Below are 12,225 nucleotides of genomic sequence, written 5' to 3' on the forward strand. Positions count from 1 at the left end.
AACCCAGTTGAACACTTCTGGGAGATTTTGGAGCGGTGCCTGAGACAGAGTTTTCCACCACCATCAACAAAACACCAACTGATGGAATTTCTCATGGAAGAATGGTGTCACATTCCTCCAATAGAGTTCCAGGCAGTTGTAGAATCTATGCCAAGGTGGATTGAAGCTGTTCTAGCTCGTGGTGGCCCGATGCCCTATTAACACACTTAATATTGCTGTTTCCTTTGTTTTGGCAGTTACCTGTATATTACTATGTGCTCTATATAAATGTTTAAGAAATAGTCCATATTGTCATGCAGTGTCTCAAAACCACAGTATTAACATGAATGGTTTACAGTGGCTGTGTCTACACATTTCAAGTTAAGTATGAAAGTAGTTGGCGGTTGTCTGATTTCTTAACTCCTCACTAACCTAGACATGTACAGGAAGTTTTACATTGTATAACCAATGTTACATTTTATTCAGATCTTATTACTTCAATGGAATTAGTTACAAAATGAGTTTGGATGTCTTTATTTAAATGTCTGTTCTGAACAGTTATATTGAACTGTTATTACTGTGACTATCAAAGAAACAGTAAAAAGACATGAAAACATTCACGGTAAAAACGTTAGCATTTTTTATCATTACATGGTCATATCACTCTCCTTGTGTATGTATGTAAGACATGGTTTAAAGTGAATGAAAGTACATGGCATATTTGGTTAGATAGTTCTGGGATGAAAGTTCCACTAAAGAGATGTTGGGCACAATAGTGAGGATCTGGTTGTTTTGCTCAATCCATAGTCTTCTCTTCCTCTGTAGTCGGATTCTCCTCCGTAGTCTTCTCTTCCTCTGTAGTCAGATTCTCCTCCGTAGTCTTCTCTTCCTCTGTAGTCAGATTCTCCTCCGTAGTCTTCTCTTCCTCTGTAGTCAGATTCTCCTCCGTAGTCTTCTCTTCCTCTGTAGTCGGCTCCTCCACCGTAGTCTTCTCTTCCTCTGTAGTCGGCTCCTCCACCATAGTATCCTCATGCACCATCTTCTCCTTCTCGTTGTCATCAGTGCACAGCTCTGAAATACAGAGGATGTAAAGATTAGATACAAACAGAGATTTGTGTTTCATGACTACTACCCCTCAATGTTACAGAAGAAGTTTGTTTTATTGCCATTTCCTGACTAAATTGCATATCCTCTAGAATTCAGGCCATACTTGCTCTCAGCTATGTGTCTTTACCACAGGAAAACGAGGATGCTTTATATGTAGATAACAAAAAGGACATAGCATTTTTATTATGCTTGTAATGACTCCCCCTTGTGGTTTTGCATGGTTCTGACACAGACCATAGTTCGCACGTGGTGGGTCTGTGATAATGGCCATTGGTCTTTGCAGTAATTTCAACTTAATCTTAAAGGTGCCGAAAACAAGTTGAGCCTGTATATTGCTATGGAACTAGACGCTGACCATGGAATGGCCATTGTTTTTTCCTCTGTCTGCTCAAGATAAAGTTAGAGAGGTACTTGTGACTGCTCATATGATTCAACTCCCCTCATTCCCCTCAAACACAGTGACAATTTAGACAAGCTTAACCTTTTATTGATTTTTCAGCATCTGTAACAGATGAGGAGCGAAGAGAATCGCTGACCTGTTTCTCCATCATAGGTGTGGTGTGTCTCTGGGAAGTTCAGGCACTCTGCCTGGTTCTTATAGGTGTCCAGGTATGTGGGATCCATTTTCCCTGACCTTGCTGAAAGAGAGGGGGGGAGGGAGGCTGGTAAGCTGTCCAAACAGTAACTTGCTTGTGAAATCTTTTAGGGCTAGTAACAGACAACAAAAGGATCATCTTCCATTGTCTTTCAAAACAATGCATTGAACTCGCTGGTTACTGAAATAGTGACCCCTTTGACATAAAGATACTGTTTCAACACCTTATCGATGTAGGGTCAACTTTCACAATGCCCTGTCTGGAGTACAGCCTGCCTACAGTCGTGGCCAAAAGTTTTGAGAATGACACAAATATAAATTTTCACAAAGTCTGCTGCTTCAGTGTCTTTAGATATTTTTGTCAGATGTTACTATAGAGTACTGAAGTATAATTACAAGCATTTCATAAGTGTCAAAGGCTTTTATTGACAATTACATGAAGTTGATGCAAAGAGTCAATATTTGCAGTGTTGACCCGTCTTTTTCAAGACCTCTGCAATCCGCCCTGGCATGCTGTCAATTAACTTCTGGGCCACATCCTGACTGATGGCAGCCAATTCTTGCATAATCAATGATTGGAGTTTGTCAGAATTTGTGGGGTTTTGTTTGTTTGTAAAGCAATGATGACAGCACGTGTTTCCTTGCAGGTAACCATGGTTGACAGAGGAATAACAATGATTCCAAGCACCACCCTCCTTTTGAAGCTTCCAGTCTGTTATTTGAACTCAATCAGCATGACAGAGTGATCTCCAGCCTTGTTCTCGTCAACACTCACACCTGTGTTAATGAGAGAATCACTGACATGATGTCAGCTGATCCTTTTGTGGCAGGGCTGAAATGCAGTGGACATTTTTTGGGGGATTCAGTTCATTTGCATGGCAAAGAGGGACTTTGCAATTAATTGCAATTCCTCTGATCACTCTTCATAACATTCTGGAGTATATGCAAATTACCTGAGGCAGCAGACATTGTGAAAATTAATATTTGTGTCATTCTCAAAACTTTTGGCCACGACTGTACACTGCTACTATTTAGCTTGGGGCTAGCTTTGTCCCAGATCTGTATGTGCTTAAACAAACTCAGATTATCATTGTCATGCCATACATTTTGGTCATGACTCTGAACCAACACAGCAGTTAGGAGTCGGTTAAAGCACATCCAGATGGGTCCAGGCTAGTTTGGGAGTGGACTCAAATTGATTTACTGGGTGGACTTACTAAACAGGAGTAGGTATCTGCCAGTGATGTCTCCATTACGAGAGGTGTCTGACCATAGCAGGCAGTCAGGGCAGGTCTCCAGGTACTGACCTTTGTGTTCAGACAAATGAACTGTGGATCCACAAAATGATCCATTATGATTAGGACATTTGGTAACACTTTTTTAGGCCTGTTTCAGCTAATACTTCCAAGAATTCAACACATTTGGTAAAATCTTATACCAAATGTCAGGTTACTTTTTGGTGCTTGTTTTAGTGATTACCAAATAAACGACAATATAATTATTAGGTAATTATAATGTTGCAAAATTTTTACCATATCATTTCCAAGTACCTGAAAAATATCTAACTAAAATAAAGTGTAACAGTATTTTATTCTTTGAATCTTTACAGGCTTATCATCATGACATAAAGTGAAGACAGCATGGTATAATGATAAGGCACAGGGTACAATGTACGTAATAAATAGGCAAGTGGATAAAGTCCCTATTATTGAGCAGCAGAAATCTTAATGATTTCCTCATTAAGATGTAGAGCACTAGCCTGGTTGCCAAATCTGTGTCTGTTTCTGCTTCAACCAACTCGCTCCTTTGTTGATGTCCTATTTGGCATAACGCCAGAGGAGGGTGTTGGCTAATGGACAAACAGATCTGGCGAGCAGGCTAATAGAGCACAGGTCACTTACTGTGAACTGTGGAGGTGGTGCCGGAGATGGTAGCATTTGTTGCACCCACGACGCATTTGCCATCACTGATAGATATTTAGGAAAACTTGTTAGCATAAAGTAGGTGCCAACCTGAGACATTCTCTTTCCTTTCTGAGGAAGGTGAAATTAAATGTCTACCATTGCAGATACTTTCCTAATATTTTTTAACGCTCAATGACATTTGTTACAGTCCACATTCATATCCACAACCTAACCAGACTTACATGCGGTCTCCCCAACGTAGTGTGACTACTTGATGGTCAGATGTAGCCGACAGGTCTATCCAGGAGCTTTTCAGAGTCCCCAAAGCTTTTTGGAAGACTGAATGATCCGCAGACCCCATCACATACACCCATTTGCCATAAATCTACCAGTCACAGACAAGGAAAAACCCATGAGTTTCAAACCATCTTCAATGCAGTATCCTTAACCCAACTTGGACCATTTGAAGTTGGGGAAAAAACAAACAATAGGTACACTCTTAGAATAAAGGGTTCTTCGGGTTTCCCCATAGGAGGACCTTTTTGGTTACATGTAGAACCCTCTATGGAAAGGGTTCAACATGTAACTCAAAAGGGTTCTACTTGGAACCAAAAAGGGTGCTTCAATGGGTTATCCTATGGGGACAGCCGAAGAATCCTTTAAGGTTCTAGATAGCACCTTTTTTTTCTAAGAGTGTAGTGTAGTACAGATGTATGATCTTAATTTGATCACTCTTTTGTTGCTGAGAATATTCCTACGCTGCAGGAAATGCAAATGAGCTTTGTGATTTACATAAATTAACTGAAAACCCGCACTAACACACAGTTATATTAACAGTATTGCACTTTTCATGTAGGCTACTTTTGGCCAGCTAATAGCCGAACCACTGATCAAGCAACATTATGGACTAAATGTTCGAATCCTTTTGCTGCAGGATTTTTTTGCTACGACAATACTGGCAAAATTAAGATCCTAAATCTGTATGTAAACTGCACATCATCTGTCACTGTCCCAAAATAAATAATCACACTTTCATTTGCCACAAATAGGTCTTATTTGTAAAATAAATGGCTATGTCTCAAAATGACACCTTATTGCCCAGAGTCTTTGGCTCTGGCCAAAGTAGGTTTTCTGGATAGGGAGTAGAGTGTCATCTGCGACGTAGTCATTAAGTCTAAAGATCATGTTTAGTACTATGATCACAACTTACCTCAGTATGGTCCTCCAGTACCAGGGGTTTGACCAGTTCTTTACAGAGCGGTGCAGATGCAGCATTCAGAGAAGCTAGAGCTAGGAGAGCTACGACCAGCTGGACAGACATAGTGAAAGATTAGACAGATGGAGCAGAGACACGTGAGACGATAGTACAGTACAACCAGAGCAGAACACCTCTACTTCTGGAGCATGTGCTTCACAGAGGCTTAGAAAAAACACTGTTGCATAAGGGGCCATGTGGAGGAGGGGAGGTTTTCAACAGGCTTCAATGCTTGAATGGATAAGTGAAGGCCTAAATCAGCATTCATATCCAGACTTTTCTTATATAACTCTGAATGGTTGTCCCCTCCCTGACTGAGTGGACACCATCTATTAGCTAGGGACCAGAACACTAAATAGAAACTTCTGTATGGGAATACTGCCCTTGAATTAATTCAAACAGACAGCCTGGATACCAGCTAAATGATGACCACAGTCTGGTGAGGTAACTTTTTACAACAAGCTAAATAATTAATCAAATGATCAATAGGGTGGAGAGTGTCTGGATTGGTATAGAACTACTGTAAAACAATGTTGCAGGATGAAGAGGGAGGAAGCCCTTGGTTTGGTGTATGTGGACATGGATTTATTTGCACATGAGGCCTACACTTTCTCATGGGTCACCTGGCAACCAACTGCCTTGGTCCCAAAACAAAATAGCTTTTCTTTGAAGCGTTTTGTTGTGCCCTTCTGTCTCATTTGGCATAAAGATGTAACAATGTGCTGACCCTTAGGAACCAATAAATTAATTCAGGGTGAGGGCAACATGGAAGCTGAAACGGGTAGCAATTGAAATAGATTGTAATGAAAGATGCCCCAGATGATGTGTCTGAAATAACCTAATCCACTCATTTGAAGGGGCATCAACATACTTTTGTATATATAGTGTATATATTTATAATCCGGACTTTGCTCGTCCTAATATTTCAATATTTCTTAATTCCATTCTTTTACATTTAGATTTTTTTCAAATCAAATTGTATTTGTAACATGTGCCCAAATACACCTTACATTGAAATGCTTACTTACAAGCCCCTAACCAACAATGCAGTTTAAAAAATATAAGAATAAGAAATAAAAGTAACAAGTAGTTAAAGAGCAGCAGTAAAAAACAAATAGCGAGACTATATACAGGGGGTACTGGTACAGAGTCAATGTGCGGGGGTACAGGTTAGTCGAGGTAATATGTACATGTAGGTAGAGTTATTAAGTGACTATCCATAGATAATAACAGAGTAGCAGTGGCGTAAAAGAGAGGGGGGCAATGCAAATAGCCTGGGTAGCCATTTGATTAGGTGTTCAGGAGTCTTTTGGCTTCGGGGTAGAAGCTGTTTAGAAGCCTCTTGGACCTAGACTTGGCGCTCAGGTACCGCTTGCCGTACGGTAGCAGAGAGAACAGTCTTTGACTAGGGTGGCTGGAGTCTTTGACAATTTTTAGTGCCTTCCTCTGACACCGCCTGATATAGAGGTCCTGGATGGCAGGAAGCTTGGCACCGGTGATGTTCTTGGCTGTACGCACTACCCTCTGTAGTGCCTTGCGGTCAGCCAAGCAGTTGCCATACCAGGCAGTGATGTAACCCGTCAGGATGCTCTCGATGGTGCAGCTGTAAAACCTTTTGAGGATCTGAGGACCCACGCCAAATCTGTTCAGTCTCCTGAGGGGGAATAGGTTTTGTCGTGCCCTCTTCACGACTGTCTTGGTGTGCTTGGACCATGTTAGTTTGTTGGTGATGTGAACGCCAAGGAACTTGAAGCTCTAAACCTGCTCCATTACAGCCCCATCGATGAGAATGGGGGCGTGCTCAGTCCTCCTTTTCCTGTAGCCCACAATCATCTCCTTGGTCTTGATCACGTTGAGGGAGAGATTGTTGTCCTGGCACCACACGGCCAGGTCTCTGACCTCCTCCCTATAGGCTGTCTCGTTGTTGGTGATCATGCCTATCACTGTTGTGTCATCAGCAAACGTAAAGATGGTGTTGGAGTCGTGCCTGGTCATGCAGTCATGAGTGAACAGGGAGTACAGGAGGGGACTGAGCATGCACCTCTGAGGGGCCCCTGTGTTGAGGATCAGCGTGGCAGATGTGTTGTTACCTACCAATACCACCTGGGGGTGGCCCGTCAGGAAGTCCGGGATCCAGTTGCAGAGGGAGGTGTTTAGTCCCAGGGTCCTTAGCTTTTTCATGAGCTTTGAGGGCACTATGGTGTTGAACGCTGAGCTGTAGTCAATGAATAGCATTGTCAAATAGGTGTTCCTTTTGTCCAGGTGGGAAAGGGCAGTGTGGAGTGCAGTAGAGGTCACATCATCTGTCGATCTGTTAGGGCGGTATGCAAATTGGACTGGGTCTAGGGTTTCTGGGATAATGGTGTTGATGTGAGCTATGACCAGCCTTTCAAAGCACTTCATGGCTACAGACGTGAGTACTACAGGTCAGTAGTCATTTAGGCATGTTACCTTAGTGTTCTTGGGCACAGGGACTATGGTGATCTGCTTAAAACATGTTGGTATTACAGACTCGGACAGGGAGAGGTTGAAAATGTCAGTGAAGACACTTGCAAGTTGGTCAGTGCATGCTCGCAGTACACGTCCTGGTAATCCGTTTGGCCCTGCGACCTTGTGAATGTTGACCTTTTTAAAGGTCTTATTCAAATTGGCTGTGGAGAGCGTGGTCACACAGTCGTCCAGAACAGCTGGTGCTCTCATGCATGTTTCAGTGTTACTTGCCTCGAAGCGAGCATAGAAGTACTTTAGCTCGCCTGGTAGGCTCGTGTCACTAGGCAGCTCTCGTCTGTGCTTCCCTATGTAGTCTGTAATGGTTTGCAAGCCCTGCCACATCCGATGAGCATCGGAGCCGGTGTAGTACGATTCAATCTTAGTCCGGTATTGACAGTGCCTGTTTGATGTTTCGTCAGAGGGCATAGCAGGATTTCTTATAAGCTTCCAGGTTAGAATCCCGCTCCTTGAAAGCGGCAGCTCTAGCCTTTAGCTCAGTATAGATGTTGCCTGTAATCCATAGCTTCTGGTTGGGGTATGTACGTACGGTCACTGTGGGGATGAACTTATGGATACCATAAGGTGAATGCACCAATTTGTAAGTCGCTCTGGATAAGAGCGTCTGCTTAATGAGGTAAATGTAAATTGAGGAAGCCAATGACTGATGTGGTGTACTCCTCAATGCCATAGGAAGAATCCCGGAACATATTCCAGTCTGTGCTAGCAAAGCAGTCCTGTAGCTTAGCATCTGCTTCATCTGACCACTTTTTTTATTGACTGAGTCACTGGTGCTTCCTGCTTAAATTTTTGCTTGTAAGCAGGAATCAGGAGGGTAGAATTATGGTCAGATTTGACAAATGGAGGGCGAGGGTGTATTGTCTGTGTGTTGTGTATTGTTAGATATTACTGCACTGTTGGAGCTAGGAACACAAGCACTTTGCGACATCTGCAATAACATCTGCTAAATACACTACAAAGAAAAGCAAATTTTTTGGTCCATTAAAATAACATCAAATTGATCAGAAATACAGTGAAGACATTGTTAAGGTTGTAAATGACTATTTAGCTGGAATTTTAATGGAATATCTACAGTTGAAGTAGGAAGTTTTACATACACCTTAGCCAAATATATTTAAACTCAGTTTTTCACAATTCCTGACATTTAATCCTAGTACAAATTCCCTGTCTTAGGTATGTTAGGATCACCCCTTTATTTAAGAATGTGAAATGTCAGCATAATAGTAGAGAGAATGATTTATTTCAGCTTTTATTTCTTTCATCACATTCCCAGTGGGTCAGAAGTTTACATACACTCAATTAGTATTTGGTAGCATTGCCTTTAAATTGTTTAACTTGGGTCAAACGTTTAGGGTAGCCTTCCACAAGCTTCCCACAATAAGTTGGGTGAATTTTGGCCCATTTCTTCTGACAGAGCTGGTGTAACTGTGTCAGGTTTGTAGGCCTCCTTGCTCGCACACGCTTTTTAAGTTCTGCCCACAAATTTTCTATAGGATTGAGGTCAGGGCTTTGTGATGGCCACTCCAATACTTTGACTTTGTTGTCCTTAAGCCATTTTGCCACAACTTTGGAAGTATGCTTGGGGTCATTGTCCATTTGGAAGACCCATTTGCGACCAAGCTTTAACTTCCTGACTAATCCTTTCAGATGTTCCTTCAATATATCCACCTAATTTTCTTTCCTCATGATGCCATCTATTTTGTGAAGTGCACCAGTCCCTCCTGCAGCAAAGGACCTCCACAACATGATGCTGCCACCCCCGTGCTTCACGGTTGGGATGGTGTTCTTCGGCTTGCAAGCATTCTCCTTTTTCCTCCAAACATAACAATGGTCGTTATGGCTAAACAGTTCTATTTTTGTTTCATCAGACCAGAGGACTTTTCTCCAAAAAGTACGATCTTTGTCTCCACGTGCGCTGCAAACCATAGTCTGGCCTTCTTATGGCAGTTTTGGAGCAGTGGCTTCATCCTTGCTGAGCGGCCTTTTAGGTTATGTCGATATAGGACTCGTTTTAATGAGGATATAGATACTTTTGTACCTGTTTCCTCCAGCATCTTCACAAGGTCCTTCACTGTTGTTCTGGGATTGATTTGCACTTTTCGCACCAAAGTAGGTTCATTTCTAGGAGACAGAACGCATCTCCTTCCTGAGCGGTATGACGGCTGCATGGTCCCATGGTGTTTATACTTGCGTACTATTGTTTGTACAGATGAACGTGGTACCTTCAGGCGTTTGGAAATTGCTCCCAAGGACAAACCAGACTTGTGGAGATCTACAATTATTTTTCTGAGGTCTTGGCTGATTTCTTTTGATTTTCCCATGATGTCAAGCAAAGAGGCACTGAATTTGAAGGTAGGCCTTGAAATACATCCACAGGTACACCTCCAATTGACTCAAATGATGTCAATTAGCCTATCAGAAGCTTCTAATGCCATGACATCATTTTATGGAATTTTCCAAGCTGTTTAAAGGCACAGTCAACTTAGTGTATGTAAACTTCTGATCCACTGGAATTGTGATACAGTGAAATAATCTGTAAACAATTGTTGGAAAAATTACTTGTGTCATGCACAAAGTAATGTCCTAACCGACTTGCCAAAACTAAAGTTTGTTAACAAGAAATTTGTGGAGTGGTTGATACACTTAGGTTGGAGTCATTAAAACTTGTTTATGTAAACTTCTGTCTTCAACTGTACATAGGCGTACAGAGGCCCATTATCAACAACCATCACTTCTGTGTTCCGATGGCACGTTGTGTTAGCTAATCCAAGTTTATCATTTTCAAAGGCTTATTGATCATTAGAAAACCCTTTTGAAATTATGTTAGCACAGCTGAAAACACTGGGAGACAAATTCACCTTTCAGCAGGACAATAACCTGAAACACAAGGCCAAATATACAATGGAGTTGTTTTCCAAGACGACATTGAATGTTCCTGAGTGGCCTAGTTACAGTTTTGACTTAAATTGTCTTGAAAATCTATGGCAAGACTTGAAAAAATGTCTGTCTAGCAATCTTCAACAACCAACTTGACAAAGCTTGAAGAATTTTTAAAATAATAATGTGCAAGTATGGTACAATCTAGATGTGCATAGCTCTTAGAGACTTACCAAAGGTGATTCTAACATGTATTGACTCAGGGGTGTGAATACCTGTCATTTCATTTAAAATAGATTTGCAAACATTTCTAAAACATGTTTTCACTTTGTTATTATGGGGTATTGTGTGTAGATATTTAATAAATTTTTAATTCAGGCTGTAACGCAAAATGTGGAATAAGTCAAGGGCTATGAATACTTTCTAAAGGCACTGTACATGTTGGATTCACATCTCCAACTAAACCAAAAATAAAAGTTAAAGAATAGGATTAAGCCAGTGGCTCAGATGAAACTATCCAAGCAGCAGATATCCTTTAAATTGTAATATTTGTCTGCATTGTCAACCAAACACAATTCAATAATACCTTTGTAATACAGTTAATAGCCTAAAGTTAAGGCTATTTTACAAACTAATGTAACAGTATTTATTCAATCTTAAAATGAGTAACACATCCATGGCCACATTTTACCGGTCTGTGCAGGTCTTCATAATTGCTATAATAATCTGCACAGAATCTTGAACAGCATTGATCACTTGCACTATGTACTTTTAATGTAATCTCAACTGCAATCCATGTCATTTGGTTGTTCGATTAGATGAAGCATAGGGAAACACATTAAGTTGTTGTATAAATACAAAATATCTGACATATACAGAACAAAAATATAAACGCAACATGCAACAATTTCAAAGATTTTACTGAGTTACAGTTCATATAAGGAAATCGAAATACATTCATTAGGCCCTAATCTATGGATTTCACATGACTGGAAATACAGATGTGTAAGGACAAACGCTGGGAGATGAGATGCAAGTACAGGGCGTGAACATTTAATAAACAACGGACATGAAACAGAACATGGACAGCGTCTGGACAGTGGAAACAAAACGACAATGCTGACATTGGGATCAAACTGACGAACAGACAGATATAGAGGGGGCAATCAACAAAGTGAAGGAGTCCAGGTGAGTCCAATGAAGTGCTGATGTGCGTAATGATAGTGACAGGTGTGCGTAATGATGGGCCGCCTGGCGCCCGAGAGGGGGAGCGGGAAAAGGACGTGGATCAGAAAAAAACAGTCAGTATCTCGTGTGACCACCATTTGCAGAACGACATCTCCATCGCATAGAGTTGATCAGGCTGTTGATTGTGGCCTGTGGAATGTTGTTCCACTCCTCTTCAATGGCTATGCAAAGTTGGATATTGGCGGGAACTGGAACACGCTGTCGTACACGTCGATCCAGAGCATCCCAAACATGCTCAATCTGTGACGTTTGGTGAGCATGCAAGTCATGGAAGAACTGGGACATTTTCAGCTTCCAGGAATTGTGTATAGATCATTGCGGCCGTGCATTATCATGCAGAAACATGAAGTGATAGCGGCGGATGAATGGCATGACAATGGGCCTCAGGATCTTGTCACGGTATCTCTGTGCATTCAAATTGCCATCGATAAAATGCAATTGTGTTTGTTGTCCGTAGCTTATGCCTGCCCATACCATAACCCCGCCACCATGGGGCACTCTGTTCACAACTCAAATCGCTCACCCACACAAAGCCATACACGTGGTCTGCGGTTGTGAGGCTCGTTGGATGTACTGCTAAATTCTCTAAAACAACGTTGGAGGAGGCTTGTGGTAGAGATATTAGCATTCAATTCTCTGGCAACAGCTCTGGTGGACACTCCTGCAGTCAGCACTTGAAACATCTGTGGCATTGTTGTGTGACAAAACTGCACATTTTAGTGGCCTATTATTGTCCCCAGGACAAGGTGCAC

General features: G+C 41.6%; 1 protein-coding gene across 1 annotated transcript; it reads right to left on the reverse strand.

Moving 5' to 3' along the window:
- Nucleotides 1–441: 441 nt before the first annotated feature.
- On the reverse strand, nucleotides 442–5,020 carry LOC115200278 (uncharacterized). The gene is made up of 6 exons (XM_029763216.1): nucleotides 4,796–5,020; nucleotides 3,828–3,970; nucleotides 3,583–3,647; nucleotides 2,899–3,009; nucleotides 1,623–1,724; nucleotides 442–1,050 (listed from the first exon to the last, which is right to left on the reverse strand). Exons 1-6 carry the CDS (start codon nucleotides 4,904–4,906, stop codon nucleotides 776–778), a joined length of 807 nt encoding a protein of 268 aa, XP_029619076.1. The 5' UTR covers nucleotides 4,907–5,020; the 3' UTR covers nucleotides 442–775.
- Nucleotides 5,021–12,225: the final 7,205 nt, after the last annotated feature.

This window comes from Salmo trutta, chromosome 9, assembly GCF_901001165.1.
Source record: "Salmo trutta chromosome 9, fSalTru1.1, whole genome shotgun sequence".
Taxonomy (NCBI): domain Eukaryota; kingdom Metazoa; phylum Chordata; class Actinopteri; order Salmoniformes; family Salmonidae; genus Salmo; species Salmo trutta.